This window comes from Rissa tridactyla, chromosome 2 (genome assembly GCF_028500815.1).
Source record: "Rissa tridactyla isolate bRisTri1 chromosome 2, bRisTri1.patW.cur.20221130, whole genome shotgun sequence".
Taxonomy (NCBI): Eukaryota; Metazoa; Chordata; class Aves; order Charadriiformes; family Laridae; genus Rissa; species Rissa tridactyla.
The window spans coordinates 18,159,579-18,178,143 of record NC_071467.1 but is presented as its reverse complement, the minus strand read 5'-3'; the positions used below and the strand labels follow the sequence as shown (position 1 = coordinate 18,178,143).

At 36.0% G+C, this 18,565-nt stretch overlaps 1 protein-coding gene across 3 annotated transcripts in view; it reads right to left on the bottom strand.

The window, feature by feature from the left end:
- Positions 1 to 18,565, bottom strand: part of CSMD3 (CUB and Sushi multiple domains 3) — a 688,054-nt gene that overhangs the window by 296,797 nt on the left and 372,692 nt on the right. For all 3 annotated transcript variants that reach the window (XM_054193012.1, XM_054193014.1, XM_054193015.1), the window contains 3 exons: positions 10,736 to 10,918; positions 9,278 to 9,604; positions 704 to 898 (listed from right to left, as the gene is read on the bottom strand). In XM_054193012.1, the coding sequence (XP_054048987.1) occupies positions 704 to 898; positions 9,278 to 9,604; positions 10,736 to 10,918 (705 nt within the window). The remainder of the gene's footprint in view (positions 1 to 703; positions 899 to 9,277; positions 9,605 to 10,735; positions 10,919 to 18,565) is intronic.

Sequence of the window (18,565 nt, the reverse complement as noted above, 5' to 3'; positions counted from 1 at the left end):
AGAACATTGAGAGAAAAGTTGAACACAAGATTTAAATATTGAAGAACAGAAACCTTCATTGTACTAAAATAAGGTTCAGTGAAAACAGCAGAATTTTCTTATTTTCTTCTTCCCTGCTATTTCTTTCTCCTAGGTATTAACAAGATCAATCATGATACTGATCGGACTGGAATTCAAAAACACAGAGATGAATATTATCGGTGTATTTCTATCACTGAAGCTCATTGCTTTAAACAGTTTCCCAAATTGAAAAAATACATGATTTAAAAAGAAAAGGGGGAAAAAAAAGGCAGGAATCCTCCTTTCAAGCATAAAATGTCTTTGGGAAATTGTAGTTCCACCAGTGCCAAATGACAGCTATCTGAAAGTATGAACAGTATAAACTATTCCCATTCCAGTCCTAATAAGTTTCTTAGATGAGCCTTCATTATTACAGAGGTTATATAGCAGTGCCTGCATCACTGATGTTTATGACAATTTTATTTCATGTTTTTCTTCTGTCCTTATAACAGTTATGAGAAAAATTCACTCCTGCAGACTTTTTTATAGTAAAAGCTCATGCCTCAATAGACTCTTTTATTAAAGACTAGGTTTTACAGGAGCTTAGTGCTATTCATTTGCAAAAAATCTGAACTTCATTTGGTGACAACTTAAAAGACATTACATCAGGTTCTCCTGAATCAGAAATAAATATTATACATACCTCCACACTTAGGAATAGGTCCACTCCACATTACTTTTCCATCCATTAGCATGCAAGTAATTGTTTCGGTTCCTTGTGTTTTAATAAATCCTTCCTCGCATATAACAGAAATTGAGCTCCCCAGCTGAAAGTTGTCACCAAAACGCCGAGCATTGATTGGCACTCCAGGATCAGGGCACTCATTATGTCCAAATGCTTTTCAAAACAAAAAAAAAGGGGAGGGGGGGGAATAGAGTGATAACTCTGGCAAGTAAGATGTCATTTTGAGGATTTTATTCTGCTAGTAAGAACAAACTATTTATATTAGGAAACAAAAAGAAACAAAAGCTTGACCAACAGCAGAAAATGTACAGTAGTACAGAAAAAGGCTTAAAAAAAAGCTATACCAGCAAGAAGCTTAGTTTGGACAGCTAGGCAGTGGCAGATCAGTGGCAAATGTCAGTGACGGCTGAGTTCTTTCCAACAGCCCATCCTATCCAAAGTTACAATGGGCCAGAAACATCCATCAGACAGGAAGGGCAAGCATCTATGGTATAATAACTTCAGTCATGTTTTGTATTTTCAATTCACCATTACATCCTTACTGACCTCAGTGTACCCAATATTGCCATAATTTATTTTGTTTCCTGTACTGAGAGCCAGTGCACAGCTATAGAAAGGGTGATGTTGGTGAAAGAAAGAAAACCTGGAACTTTAACCCTATTGTTATATTTAAGGTCAAAGAAATTCCTAGCATGTACAAATCCTTCCAAAATTTGAGATTTATCTATGGGCAAATTAAAAAATTGTAATTTCCCTACTTATTTCTAGATAGTATAACAAAGATAGTCCATGTCTTTTACTACAGAATACACCTCACACTGGGAGGACAAACAAGCTCATTTTACTACCAGAAGCGATCAAAGTCATATTTACTGTAATATCATTAAAAGACATTCATTAATTAGTTAATATGTTTTAATGTCTTATTTATTAAGAATACCATACATAAATCTTCGATTTTAAAAAATGTTGATTTTTCAGTGAGAACAAACATCACAAGCACAATATCCACCTTCCTCACATGTGATGACTGTAAATTATTTCTTCATAAATATGCCTACATATGGAGACATCAGAAAGGACTATGTCCTAAAAAGATAATATTCAGGGTTTTTTCTGCAGTTTTACTAAGGCGTCTGCTAGACAAAATATATCCAAGCTCCCCTATCTTTAAAAAATCTTTAAAGAAGTAATATTTCATTAACTCAGCAGAAAGATTTCTCAGATGTTGCATTACAGAAGTATTTAGAATCATAATAACAGACAAGAGAAAACATTCATTTATTGACATTTTGAATTAGGAAATACTACATATTTTGGGAATGAAAATAGTGCTTGCATTGAATGGTTGCCTACCATTTGAGGATGGCATTTAAAAATGTCACAATCCCATACTATTTCATAGGTGTTACAAAAATTTTTTCAATACTTTATGCAGAGTCATCACTTTTAGTGAGGGCATTGATTGTCTATTTTTCTTACTAACTTCAGATAACACAGAGATAGATTTTCAACATTGCTATCTGTAAATGTAGATAAAGATTGACACCGGTTTATTAAGGCTGCAAAATCAGTTCATTGTTCTACATTGCTCACAATACCTGAAGGGGGCCTACAAGAAAGCTGGGGAGGGGCTGTTTGCAAAGGTATGTAGTGATAGAACGAGGGGCAATGGTTTTAAACTAGAGCAGGGTAGGTTTAGATTAGATATTAGGATGAAGTTCTTTACAATGAGCGTGATGAAACACTGGAACAGGTTGCCCAGAGAGGTGGTGGGGGCCCCATCCCTGGAGACATTCAGGGCCAGGCTTGATGAGGCTGTGAGCAACCTGACCTAGTTGAAGATGTCCCTGCTTACTGCAGGGGGGTTGGACTGGATGACCTTTAAAGGTCCCTCCCAACCCAACACATTCTATGATTCTCTTCTATTCTATGATTTCAGCTCAGGAACTGAGAGTTGTGGCTACTGCTGCTCCTATGGAAGCGATTGTACTGTATAGGATGGTTTGATGGAGAATGGAAGACAACCCTTCCAACAACAGCAGTCACTCCTAGCTTAGCCTGGCTGCAGTTACATCACTTGATGAATAAAATTCAGTCTGCCTATACTTCTGAAAATTTTCACGGTGGAGGTGTAATATTATATACATAATATATAGCCAAAGCCTTAAATTGAAAAGAAAAAGAACACAGGGGTATATCCGTAATATTAATATTATCATCAATAAATCAAGAAGCCATGGAAAAGTTCTTTATGAAATATTACATGTGAAGAGGAAATCCAGTTTTCCTGGCATTTATACTCATCAATTATCATCATTGTACTGGTATTTTAAGTAGTATCTGGAAAAAAGCCAGGCAGCATAATCATAGCACAAGGTGATGCTGAAGTACGTTCATTTCTGGTATTAACTCAGAAGGATGTAAAAACCTGCATTTTGCATCCAAAAATGTGAAGGGGAGGAACTGCAGAGATCTCAATAGACAGGAAGGCAGGAATGAACCTAACCATAAGTCATTTGGTCTGCTCTGAGAGGTCCTTGGAAATAGGGACAGAAAGGAGTGGTCCACTGGTGCAATAAATTGTTTAGGTAGATTGCCCTACAAAGAGTTTTAGCCGATAAGCCTAGCAATGGCTTTGGAGTAAATGTTACCATTTCAGTGGAAAATATGAAAGAAGAACCAGAATTGAGGAGAATATCAAATAATAAAGAGATAGTTCACAAAAAACAATTGTGAAAGGTTACTAAAAGTTATGCAAACAACTAGTAGGCTATTCAGTACCATCACATATAAACTCCTGTCTAGTACATAACAGTTTGAAGAATTCTGTCTTGGGAAGTACTGAGACTGGAAAAGCCTAGCAGGAGGGAGTGCCATGATGGACATACCCTATCATAGCAATAAAATAGACTAAAGCAGTCTTTGGATATAAAAGCAGAATCTGGGATTTTCACTGCCTTGGCCTACTGAGCTGAAATCACTCAAGTAATTAGGCTGATGTCAGAGGTCCACAGTTTGACCTTCAACTTGTTGCTATGTAGTTCAAAGGGTTGTAACTTTTGCTAGATAAAGCACAATTAAACAGCTGCAATGAAAACAGCAAGAAGAAAACGTGCAAAACTTGTAGAAACAGCAAATCTAAACTTATACAAAAATATTTGTCCAGCACCTCCTACACCCCGATCAGCGAGCAACAGCTCAACGCAGTCCACCAACTAGCACAAATCAAACAATCTGGAAGGTGCTATCCACCTCAAAAAACTCATCCACCTCAGCCCAAAGGGAGGTTGGAATGACTCTGGCTTCCGGAATACCTGCTAGGTAGGTGCCTAGATCTGATCTCCATATTTGAACAAAGCTGTAGATAAAGTGTGAAGCATTCATAAAGGAGTAACAAATATGATAAAAGGCTCAGACTTTCCCTTGAGTTGAGGAGTTCAATGCACAAAACTTATTAGGGGGAAGACTGATGGATGACTGAGTTTATAAATACCTTCAGAGAGACCAGAAATTTTATTAAGGGCGCATAGGTTTGGTTTATAAACTGGAAGCAATGAGCCAGGTGTAAGTATGCGGTTCTACAGCAACTTAAATCAATGTAATTTCAGGTTGCTATGTTCCTCTGTTCTGCTGTACCCAGTATAGAACTCTCCTGCCTCATTCCCCCTTTTGAATCAACAGTAGTGCATAGCCAGATATAAGTAAACCAATACAAGGATCTGATCAAGCTGAAAATCAAAGCTTTTTGCGTTCCTGTTCCTTTGGTTATTGGAACTAGGTGATCTTTAAGGTCCCTTCCAACCTAAACCACCCTATGGTTCTATGATTCTATGATTTCTGTGGGCTTTTCCCAAAATTTTACTCATTAGAAATCTTTGTCAGACTTACTGAAGTAACTCAATGATAAGACATTTGGAATCTAATTTTCGTTTACTTCCAATAGAAGCTGAATTTATGGTTACTTCTACTGGAATAAGAATAATTATCTGAGACCACATATGTTGCCATAATAAAAATAAATATGGAAAAAGTATTTTCTGAGGAACACTATTTAAAAATCAGCTTATGGACTAGTAACTCAGTTTTATTCTTCTCCATCCTATATGTAAAAAATGTTAATGAAGTTATTTACATTAGTAGCCTACATTCTTTTTAGAAAAGATTTATCATGTTGTACCTTTTCTGTGATGTTCTGCTTCTACTCTTGAAGGGGGCAAAAATAGACTGATAGCTTTGAAACATATAAGCAGGAGTGTAAGCAGAAAATGGATATTTTTAATTAACTTTGGGTTTATGAATGCCAAGACAGAGAAAAAATGTTATTAATTCCTTGCCATCCTCTCTCTTGGCCTTAAACTATTTACTGTGGAAAAATTACTTCCATATTTTATCAGATTGCAGCTGTCTTTATTGAATAAAGATTAAATACATTTTTCTGGAGTCATTTTTTCTTTTTTAAGTAGATTTAACTACAGAGTTTAACAAACACATGCACACCTCCATTCTAGTATGAACACACCCATAAAAAGAAATAAAAATATAAATGTGTTAAAAGGCTCGAATATAGAAGACACTTCTTTGAAACAATTATTTTCAGAGTGAGTGGGTTTCATTATACAACTGGTAAAAGTCAATATTTCATTCTAACTTCCTTATAAAAATTAAAATTGGACCATTTGGTACTAAAAGTGCATACTTGAAGTGACTGATAATGGAGAGATATCATAATCAGACTACCACATGCCCAAGGAAGTCTGCAAATTTTTTAAAGGACAATAATTTATTCTGATTAGTGTATTTATATGGAACTGAAATATTAAACCTGAAGTCATGACAGTGTTTGGTGAATTATATTTCCAAATAAAAACTGAATATAAGGATTATTCCATGCTAATCATCTGCATCTTTAATTTTTACTGTAAATCCTACTTTAAGTAATCTATATTTAGTTCTAGTTCTGCAAAATGAGATTACTTGAAAATACACAGGCCTAATTTTTAACCAAGAAGACTGCCTTAGACTCTCCAATGTATTTCTGCCCACCAGAAAAGGACCTGGGGGTGCTGGTGGACGGTCAGCTTAACGTGAGCCAGCAGTGTGCCCAGGTGGCCAAGAAGGCCAACAGCATTCTGGCTTCTATCAGGAATAGCGTGGCCAGCAGGAGCAGGGAAGTGATCGTGCCTCTGTACTCGGCACTGGTGAGGCCTCACCTCGAGTGCTGTGTTCAGTTCTGGGCCCCTCTGTACAAGAGGGACATGGAAGTGCTGGAGCGTGTCCAGAGGAGAGCTACCAGGCTGGTGAGGGGTCTGGAGACCAGGTCACATGAGGAGAGGCTGAGGGAGCTGGGCATGTTTAGCTTGGAGAAGAGGAGGCTGAGGGGAGACCTCATTGCCCTCTACAACTACCTGAAAGGAGGCTGTAGAGAGGTGGGTGTTGGCCTCTTCTCCCAGGTGAATAATGGCAGGACCAGAGGAAATGGTCTGAAGCTGCGGCAGGGGAGGTTTAGATTAGATATTAGGAAGATTGACTTTACTGAAAGAGTGGTCAGGCACTGGAACAGCCTGCCCAGGGAGGTGGTTGAGTCACCATCCCTAGAGGTGTTTAAGAAATGTCTAGATGTGGCACTTCAGGGCATGCTCTAGTGGCAGAGATTGTAGGTTGTTTGGTTGGACTCGATGATCTTAAGAGTCCTTTCCAACCATGAAGATTCTATGATTCTATGATTATTTTATTTTTTCTCATCACTAGATTTAGGCTTGACACCATTAAGCACATCACAGTGAAACCTTAAAGAAAGAAGGAGAACTCTTACAAATGTCAAAAGGACATGAAAAAGAAGAAAACATAGAGCAAATGTTACAACTTCTGTTAAGAAACATAGATTCAATATCTCATTTTCATTATAACTGGTTTTATATTTCAACAGTACTGAATAACCCCAGACTTTCCAATATTTAGTTAGTGTACTAAGATACCTAGCTACAGCTCAAAGTTTTGTTTGCAACAATGGCTGGTAGCTATAGAAACCAATAAGAAGACACCACTTATGCTTACATTCTACCTTTGTCAGAAATGACCTGGGGATGAAGCTACGATAGAGGGCTGGGAGCTGAAATATATGCCAATATCAGAAAAAGAATCTTTATACAGTAATCTGGTGTCAGCTTATCTCTTTCCTATTAAACCAGCAATGTTCAAGGTAGGTCTTAAGAAATAATTCTCTGAAAGATTGACAACCTAAATCCAAACAAAACAAAAGAGAGAGAAAAGAAACCACCAAAACAGATGGAGAGCTGAATTACGATGTAAGAAAAGCAGAGGGCCACAGGGGAATTTAGTCCTTGCAATACTATGAAAATAATATTAATTATTAACATTCCTTGGAAAAAAAAATTCCTTGGAGTCTGGGTCTCTCAATTACCAAGCTCACTCAATCTCATTTCCTCTTTGGTTTAATGGATCCTTTTTGCTTTATTCAGCGTAAAACATCTTCAACAATAAGGTCTGTTTTTTTCATGCTGCCAAGCATGTAGCACATTCTTCTGGGAAGAGGAGATATGGATATACAGCTCTCCTTCAAATCATGCGGTTGAAGATTCACTTATATTCCAGGTAAACCTTTGGAATTATCACACTCTTAGGTGTTCAGGAATAAGACAGGAATTTGTGTATTTTGTTCCCCTGTTGGCATGAAAAATTATGCTGCTGCTTCACTGCCAGAAAAAAAAATAATAAAAAAAATCCAAATGTGTGAGGTGGGGCGGCTCTGGGTGGAGGATATGATGATCCCCTCAACAGCCACGCTGTTATCCCTACCTTCCTCTACACACAGTAGCAAGCCTGGTAATTCAGGCATTTCCTCTCCTTCCAATTTCCTTCCAACTCCCCAAACAGAACAACTTGGTTAACTCTAGTCCTTCTTACTTCACTGCTTGGGTGGCAAAATTTAATTTTTAATTTTGCATATGCTTCCAGGAAAGCCTCATGCAATATTTTGCAGTTTACTCATGCTGTGGTCTTCTGTATTGCATCATCGTGTCTGCCCTAACTGGGAGTATATCGTGCCTGGACTTTGGTGTGGGATAAATGCCAAATCATAGAATCATAGAATCACAGAATGGTTCGGGTTGGAAAGCACCTTAAAGATCATCTAGTTCCAACCCCCCTGCCATTGGCAGGGAAACCTTCCACTAGACCGGGCGGCTATTGATAATTTAAACAGCAATACAACATAGGCAGTTCTTCACATGTCCTTCAGAAGAAATATAACAATTTTGCCAGCAAAAAGTAAGATGAATGAGTGCTAATGGTATTCAGTACTGGAAAAGATATTTAATGTCATCTTCAATTATTATGCTGTCAGTAAATGTAGTGCCATTTAGTAGTGTAGTGCCACTACACTATAGCTCCAGTAAATGTGGAGCTATTTATGTTTTTAGCTAGTTTCATCCTTTTCACCTTCTTCAGACAGGAAGCAAGTGAAATACACAGAACTCTATTTTAATGGGAAACTTTCTTTTTCTGTGTAATAGATAAACTAAATACAAAAGGTGACAGAAAATGCTGGTTTCCCTTCCAAAAGCTACAAAGTAGGTACAATTCAGAGCGCTCAGGACAGAAGCCAAATATATACAGAAAGAAGCCTTACCTATATACAACCATACCAAACCAGAGTAACTAACAACAGTATGTAAGTAGTATTTTTAACATTGCTGTGGTGTAGCCAGGTACAGCATACAAGCATTTTACATAAATATGTGAGCAATTTGATAACGAAAAGGGTAAAGACAGACAGGTGTTGTTGCACACAGAAGGCATCGAAGTAGAAAAAAATTGCTAAACAAAAGACAAGATAAGCACAAGGGTTTGTAAATAGGCCAGACATCCTCCTGAATACACAAGGATGACTGGCAAAACTAGAAAGAACAAGGTAAGTAGAACCAGGAGGAGTCTTTTTTTTGGAAGTGGGGAAAAATAGCTTAAAATCATCAGCCATAGGGAAGGTAAAACAGAGAAAAAGAAGAAAAGCCTACTGCGGTTTGACTTCTCTTATCAAAGTTATCCTACAGCTGCCCCTGTTAACCCTGGTAACTAGGAGCTAGCACCGACTGCAGCCATCGGCTCTCGGATATTACGCACATTCACGACTAAACTAGCATATGAGTGTCCCAGAGTAACTGTTTTGTATATGTAATGATGCTTAATGATTAACACTATGTAGGATTTAACCAGCAGCACAAAGTGTGCTGTTAACAAATTTAGTAAACTTCCGTTTCACAATTTGAACCTGGCCTGATTTGTCAGTCTTCTAAACACTCCCATCACAATGATCTCTAATGCTATAAATATACATATTTTCACTGTATTTGAAAGAAAATCTAAACACCTAAATTAGGTATCTGTAGCTATACAGGATTTGTTTGAAGGTGTATTACCATAACCATACCATATGTGTTTTGACATACACATCTCCTAAACTCTATGTTGAAAACAAAACACATGCATACATAAAACAATACTGTTACTCACTGTTATAAGTGATGTTAAATCCACGTCCTGACATTGAATGGTCAGCTTGAAATTCCAGACGCAAAATATGACCATTACTGGTAAGATGGGAAGGAACTTCAGCACCAGTAAATGTTCCTATTATGGGGGAATCTGGAGAGTCACCGTCTTTGACTGCAAGGAAGTCAAACTGAGATTCCAAGTCAAAGTCATTAAAAGAGAGATGGATTCGGCTCCCAGGGTCTGAAATTATTGTCCAGATACAGTTTAAATTATTCCCATATCCCTCTGGATAATCAGGTGAAAGAACTGTTCCCATTGGTGCAGTGAAATTGGAAAGGCAAGGAACTGCCAAAAAAAAGAGAAAAAAATTAGCTAACCAAATAAAACATTTCAATAATGATCTATTTTATTGCTAAGTTTTTGTAAGAGATCCTTAAACTTGCTGATTACCTGAAGTGAATAATTCAGTATTTGTTATGAACTGTGAAACCAGAAAGAAGATTCTATTTATTTTTTTTTAATCTTTGTGTTCCCTTCCCCTCAATAAAACTACCTCCCAAGCAGAGTACCCAGGTAATAAAGAGCATCCTTGTTGCATTGGAAGCCCACAGCAGTCCTTACAATTTACCCATGTTCAACAATCCTTAATCACTTGGCACCACTTATTTTCTCCTTTAGGGAGCTGTTTAGATGAGCAGACCTCTCACTGAGCACATTAAAGAGGCAGAAAGTCAATAGTGCCCTTATCATTTGTTGTTCACCCAGAAGCAGCACAAGAAATTAACTAGCCTCAAAGAGAAAACAGAGTAGTTTTGTTGTTATCAGAATAATATTTTATGTTATACCATTTCAGTTAAGCCATATTAAATTGAGCTGCAGGGATGAAAGCAACTGATTGCACTTTGAATATATTTGATCTGTACTATTTTAGTGGAAATGTTAAGAAAGGTGTCGCTACAAGTGCTTATCACAACATTGGTTTTACTTATGCTGTATAATGTAACTGGAAGAGAGTTATAAATGTCTATAATCATAAGTGCTAAAAGATATTCATATATAATACATGGGCAAAAAATGTAAATAAATGTAAATAATTTAAACCCTTGATTACAATTCAGCAACTTCTAATCTAAGGAAATACATTGATTTATAAGAGTAGCTATAAAAACTGTATCATACATATAAAATCTACAGAATCCTACAAAAAAAGCTAATAATAAAATATTATATAATCACATAAAGACAACTGCTTTAATAGTTGCTAGTAAAAGAAAAAAAAATATTTTAGCAGTTCTAGAACCTGTCTTGGGCATAATCATTAGGTAAACCCACCACTGAACAAAAGAAAAATCATCCTGTCAGCAGAATTAACTGTGTTGTGCTAACTCTGTAATCACACAAATTACTATATATAATGAAAAACTTATCATAACGTTATGCATTAAAAATAATAAGAAAAAAATATTTGGTACATACAAATACAGATTGGTATGTTTGCAGACCACTGGTTGTTTTCTTGGCAAATGATAGATCTCTCTCCAATTAATTCAAATCCAAACTGACACTCAAACCTTAAAACATCACGATTAGAAAATCCATCCCCTTCTCTGATACCATACAACGGTGTTCCAGGATCCCCACAGCTTTCCTTTTCAATTTCTGTTGAAATAAATACTGAATTTATTTCTAGAAAAAATAAAATAAACTCCCCATGCATATATGCTCAAATCTAGAAAATAACTATACATTATTATAGGCAAATGAAAATCATCTACATAACAACAGTTGCTGAAATGCACCAGTGAGTCTGATTCTATACTCCAGTTTCTTAAGAAGGAATTTTTGAGGAAGGTTCTTAGAAAAATCAGAGCTCTTTGTATTAATAGAACACTTGACATTTAAAAGAATATGAAGAAAATTATTCCTACTTTATTTTGTAAAATTGTAGGCAATAATGGTATTAAGTAAAAATTCACTTGTAGTACTTGAGTGCTTAAAACTAGCAACAGAGACCAGCATCCCACTCTGTAAACACTGTCCATTTTCCAATACAGTTTAAATTGATTAACTAATGACAATGCAAAGAAAAGGGAGTACCGACACAAAAAGAATTGCCCAAAGTTAAAAGGAGGCTATATGTTATTATATACACACATATATACATATTTATATGTACGCATATTATGGAGACACAAGCAAAAATAACTTCTCTATACTCAAATAGCATTTTACCTCAGTTGGCTCGACTGCAAGGTATCTGAATGATTCTCTCTCATTTCTGCAATTGTTACAGCTATGATATTCTCTCAGATTACATATTTTCCTGAACTTTCACTAGTAGATATGAGCATGGAGGGATCTTCTAAAAAGCATTTCTCACCCATATGCATTTCACAAGCTCATAGTGCTTCATTCTACCAGTCTCTGCCTTTGGGTTCTGTGAGCTGGGCTAGTGACAACCGAGGCAAAAGCGTTGTTGAGTACCTAATCTTTCTCCATGTCGGTTGTAGTCAGATCTGTTTTGCTCATCAGGGAGGGTGCAGTTTCTTTCATTTTCTTTTGTTGTCCTATGTACCTAAAGAAACACTTCTTGTTATTTTTCATGTCCCTAGTCAAGTTCAGTTCCAGCTGTGTCTTGGCTTTCCTGATCCACTCCCTGGGGTCCCCCGGAAAGGACCTCTGGAGGTCTCTAGGACAGGCTCCTGCTCAAAGCAGGTTCATCTATAAGGTCAGACCATGTTGCTCAGGGCTTTATCCAGTTGGCTCTTGAAAACCTCCTAGGATGCAGACTGGTCTGGGCAACCTATTCCACTGCTTGGCTGCCTGCATGGGAAAAAATTTTTTCTTATATCTATTCTGAACGTCTCTTGTTCTGACTTATGCCAATTGTTCCCTCATCCTCCATGCCCCTGTCTTCTCAATAACCTCCTCAAATCTACTGGCAGGCTGATATTAGACTCTATTTTTACAGGCTGAAAAAGCCCAGCTCCCTCAGGCTCTTCTTAAAGGGCAAATGCTTGAGCCCTTGATTGCCTTGACAGCCCTCCACTGAACTCACTTCAATTAGTCAGTCCCTCAAAACTGGATGGACTATTGCAGATAGAGTCTAAGAAGATCCAAGTATAGAAGAATAATCACTTTCATCATTCTGTGCTCGTGTTAATCCATCTCAGGATTCTTTTAACCTTCTCCGCTGCCAAGGCATGGTGCTGGTTTACACTCAGTTTGCTGTCCTCCAGGGCACCAATGCCTTTTCTGGAGAACCACTCCCCAGCCTCTACTGTGTGCAGGAGTTATAAATTCCCAGGTATAGGACTTAGCACTTGCCCTTGTTGTACTTCACAGAGCTCCTCTAGGCCCATTCCTCTGGCCTGTATGGGTCCCTCTGGATAGCAGCACTGTTCTTGAGCATATTTGACTGTTTCTTCCAATTTAATGTCATCTGTAAACCTGATAAGAGTGCACTTCATAGCCTCTTCACAGTCAATGACAAAATAGAATATCCAAGAGTAGACTCCTGTGGTACTCTTCTTGCTTCTGGCCTCTGGTACAGTATGATCCATTAACCACTATCCTCTGTCCTATCATCCAACCTGTCTCTTACAGGGGTGGTTTTTGTGGTTTGGTTGGTTTGGTTTTTTGGTATTTTTTATTTTCTTTTCTTTTTTTCACCCATCTGGTTATCTCCTACAATATTCTTGCATCCAAGTCAGGAGATTATATTCATATGTCCAACTCTGGGTGAATGGACAGAGAGAGAAGCCTTGATAAGGCTGAAGTAGGCAACGCTCACTGCTCTCCCCTTGTCCAGCGATCCAGTGATTTATTATAAAAGACCAATCAGCTTGGTCAGGTGTGCTTTACCCTTGATAGATTCATGCTAGCTGTTCCCAATCAGTTTCTTCACGTGCCAGGAAACGGCTTTCAAGAAGACTTGATCCGTAATTTCCCCAGGAACTGAAATAAAGGTCAGCCTGCAGTTGCACAGGTCAAGGTTTTGGCTTTTGTTGAAGATCATGCAACTTTTTTCCAATCTTTGGGTATCTCTTCTGATCTCAACAAACTGTCAAAGATGATAGAAAGTGGCCTTGCAAGGAGATTCACCAGCTCTCCTAGCACCCTTGGATACAGTCAGTTATGTCTTAGAAACTTTTGAAGAAAATGCTGTGCTTAAGATATGAAACTCAGGAATGCATTCATCATTTACAAATACAGGAAATATGGTACATACGTAATGTAAATTTAATACAAAATACTTTTTTCCCTGTCTATCCCAGCTATTACAAACTTCTTTCATCTTGTATCGTAACTATAAAAAGGACAGAAATATTAAAATAAAATTAATTTATCACGTCTATTAATAATAGCAACAGATATCCCTAAAAGATAGTTTGAAAAATTCTCTTTAAAGGTCTTGCTGCCACTTTTTTCATGTTTCCACATTTGGAAGTTTGACTATAAGGAAAAAAACAAACAAACAGCAAATGTTTTGTATTAACTCAATTTTTCTAGGGTCATATTTTCAACAGCATACACCTCATTTCACAAAGCTTTTAGCTATTAATGCTCTGCATACAATTTAAATGTAACAAAAAGCAAATAAAGAACATTCAATTTCAACAAGGAAATGAAAAAGAGTTGAAGATTATTTAAAAAAAGTCTTCATAGAGATTTGAAAGGCTTTATTATTCCATTTGATTAAAGAAAATCAAAACTAACAAAACAAAACCATCTAACAAAGAGCACAACAAACACCGACATTTCTTACTGCTTTATTTGTGTTATTTGTATTTATTTGTTCAAACAGTTCTAGGAAAAAAAGAATATAATTTGTAATTTTAAAAAAGATATAAACCAGGTTCAAACAACCCCCAGAACACAGACCTCCAATAAAAGTTAAAGCTGTCCTGAAGAAACAACGTAAGATATCCCAAAGAGAACACAAACTCACTCCTCCTATCTTCAACGTTGATGAGACTGTTAATGTCAAACCTACAAAACTACTCGCTACAGAACTACTACTGCTCAAGAAATAAAAAGTTTCCCTAGGCTATCCTGGTAAATTAGTAATATTCTAAGTGCCTAATTCGCTTCACATTTCATTTGGGAAAACAAATGTATTCTATAAACTAGTTCTCCAACAAGTCATTACATCAACTAACTTATTGTAGTTTTCTCATAGAATATATGCTAGACAGTAAATGTCTTCAAGCCTACTTATATTTATTCTTTATGGGGGCTACAATTCTGATGTAGCTGGTGGGACAATGGCTTTCTCTAATTATTATTTTATCCTAAATAGCAAGAGTTTCCATGCTTTTTGTCACATTTAAAAAGATATATAGCTGAGCAAAGCTGATAAAATGAGCTTGCTCATCTTGTCTTCTATCAAACGTCCCTATTAGAAAGTCTTAAAGAAAGTGATTCTGAATTCAAAAAATTGTTAGGCAGAGTATAATTATTTACAGGAGTTAGTTGGAAAAAAACCCAAACCTTTATGCTGTGTGATTGCTGTATCTAAGAGATTACATCCAGTCTTATATTTAATTTGCTTTCATAAATGGAATTAAGTTGAACAAGTTGTTATTTGAATGACAGTTTTAAATTAAATAAACCATTCCTAAACCCCATTCATGTTCATTTGCATTTATAGCAAATCTTTCCTTTATTACTCTAATCTTTCCTGCATGCCTCGCTTACACCACTTTCATACTCTGTAAATTTCATGTTAGCATCAGTTCATTTCTGAATTTGAAACATAATATTTTTGTCATAACTTAGTTCTCCGTAGACACAGAAATGTTTTCTGGTTTTTGTTTTTTGGTGGGTTGTTTTGTTTTAGGGTTTTTTTGTTTTTTTTTTTTTTTTTTTTGACTGATGTGCAAATAGCTTTTAGATTTGTTTAAAGAATATCAACAAACTTCCTTTAAAACAGACAAGAAAAACAAAAAAAACCCTGACTGCTTACTGAGCTTTTTTCAGATAATCACATTTTAAATAACACAGTTTTAGGGAAGATCACTATTTCATCTTTGTTTGAAATTGCTAGGGGGGCAAATGATATTCATATTCACATTTTTTACTGCTAGCTCTACCACTCTTGTTTCAGCTTCCCTGCATTGCATACTTGTTTCAACAACGCCTAAGTAGTTAGGTTCAGAGCCTGACAAAGTCTCATTTCTTGATAAACTTGCACTAGTCCCTCATTGTAAATAATTAATTTATGATAAATAGAAATTATTTTACAGTTGTTTAAGATTAGTAGAAGAAACAGTATGTTTTCAAACAGCTCAAATAGTGATGCCATAATTAAAATTTTTGAAAAATTATACAAAATTGGAAACTTCAGTATGAGTCACCAAATAGTGAAGAGAAATAAAAGGTATTATGGGCTACCATCCGGGAACATAGCTAGAATTCCTATCAACATAGCTGCACATAAGAGTCCACTGCTCTGTTTTAGTTTGACTAAAAATGTCACCAACTATAATACATTCTTTCATATAATGCACATGTATAACAAAGTTGCAATTCACAGCAGAAGTTGTTACAGAGTATATTTTAGTGGAAACACTATTTCCACAGGATATTGCAAAGCACAAGCATTAGGAAGAAGTTTATCACACATGAGTACCTCAAAAGTCAAAAGTAATCTTATTGTTTAGTGCATTTTATTTTTTTTTAATATTTTGGTTACTTTTTATTTTTACATTTTGATTTATGTTCTCTTTTATGATATATTCCACTTTTCAAGATTTGCAATTCAGGTTGGCTACAATAAGAGATGGTTAGGATGTATTTTTCTTTTCCTGTGGTCACTACAACCGACTTATGAATCTGTGATCAAAAGGCAAGTATGCTATTTGTGCCTAAGAAAAAAAAAAGCACTTAAGCAAATATTATTTCCGTTACATAGTCCTTTCTTTCTGTGTAGTCAAAAAAAAGAGAAGCACCTCTAAGCCTAAATACCGTTTGTTAAATGTGTTAATAATGAATTAGGCATGATCTTTTAATGTTTAAGGCTTTTAAGAAGGAAAAAAAAAACAGCAAATCCGGTTTTGTTTTCAGAAATAATTTTAACATAAAAGGACATTAACAATAAAAGGATGAATGATTTCTGGTGATGTCAGAAATCTAACTTTTTTTAAAGAATCATTTTGAGACTATTTAGTATGCTCATTATTTTGGAAACTTGGTCATACAAAAGTGATGATTGTGGTCACAGTGCAGTGAATGGAGCTTACAATTGCCAACATATATTGTAACAAGAAATACCTAGAAAACACATCAAATTATGGGAAAAATAAAAGAAAAAACAGAAAGAAGATTAAGGTAAGTATCTCATTTTGTTTTAAATTATCCTTTTGTTCTTTTGTGTATCTCACTGAAGGTTTCTGTAGATTTCCAGTCAGTGATGCACTGAAGGGAAAGCCCAAAGCTACGGTAGCTACAGGCATAGGGATACCAAGACAGGAATGTTCTTTTTCTCTTATCCTCTGTCTTCGTGAAGGACGGGCAGATTCTGCAGGTGACTAAATGAGCCTTGGGGAAAATAGATGGTCACTTACTACACAAATGCATTTTGACACAGTGGCACTGGAGTTAGGGATTGAAGAGGTAACTTGTTGATCTTTTTTCTCCTGTAACTCAAGGGAAAATGAAGGACATGAATGTTATTTCTACAAGGGAAAACAATTTTGAAAGGAAAGAGTGCAGTGCTGAACATTGGAAAAGTACAATACTGAAGACTTGCCATCACTTCAGCAGAGATTCAGAATCAATAGTAATTCACGGAAATACCAGGCAAAGATCAATCACTTTAACAGCATTTTAGAATAATGCCCATTTTTTGTTTCAGTGAGCATATCAATATTAGTACGGCAGACAACTAGATTTTTTTTTGTCATTAGTAAAATTGCATTTGAATTCATTACATGCTATTCTTTGCAACAGCATACCGGATTAACTAAATGCTAGTATGTGAAAAGAAACGGGCTTTCAGTATGTAATTTAAAAAGAATGAAGCTGGCTGTTCGATATTTGAATTTGCTATGTCAAAAGGTACAAACATTCACCAACATATATTGACACATTGGCATTTTGCAGGATAATGGGGAAAAAATCTACATAATCCCACTATGAAACATGAGGGTATGTACAATTTAAATACACATTACTGTATACGTTGCATATCTAATTTGGTTGTGAAATTGTCATGACATTGTTCCCACTGCAGGTCTTGCTTATTAAAGAGATAGGAAAAAATACCATTATGTATTTGTACAACTTTTGCTTGCAATGCAAGGAACCAGCAACAGTATAATCATCTATTTTACCTTGAACATTAGAACCTAAATCATAAGGAGAAAAAGCACTCAAAATGCAGCAAGAAGGAAAATAAAAATTAATAACTTATGAATCAAGAACAGATATTTTTTAGTGTCAACTGGGATGATAAATAATACAAGCAATTGGTAAACTATGACATATGTCTTCACAATATATATAATCAAGAAAAAGAATCTTAAAGATACATAGCAGACAAACTGTTATGGACCAATTTCAGGAAGATCTTAGACTGCTTACATGGCAAAAGACTGGAGGTTTGGTCACATTTACATGTAACAGGACTCAGGTATTGCTATGATCAGTACAGAAAACAAAGTGAATAACCTAACAGATGATACCTTCTCCTAAATATTACTATGTTTCTTCAAGTAAAGGAAATAGTTTTATCTATTAACTGTTACCGTTAAAGCATGAGTATTTTTATGAACAAATGATGGAAGTTCATTTCCGTAAGAACAAAAAGCCCAGTGTCATGTGATTTTCAGTTATACAGAACACCTGTCCAAGGGTATAGAGTCAGTCAGTGAAATTCTATGGGGAAAAAAAAAATCTATAAAAGAAACAGCTGTTCTTTCCCTGCTATGTAGGCGGTGATAACTTTCACATCCTTGCTGAATTATACCAATTGTCAGGGTACTTCTCATTTCCTGATCACATGAAGCGAAGAGCCCGAATGTGAGCATTTCACAAAGAAAAAAAGGATAATTAATTAAGGGAGGGTAATGGCGTTGAAGTCACTTATGGAAAAGTCAGATGAGGTCCATCTGAGAACACAGGGGTAAAACAATGTCAGCCACCATTGACAGTAACATTTTATGTATATCACAAGTGCTCAACATTTTTAGTATAAGGAAAAACTAGTTAGAGCTATTCTCCATGACAGTAGATTTTTCAGAGGGATAGCAGTTAGCAGTTATATATCCGTGATTTTTATTGTATAATTTATCTCTTTTTTTG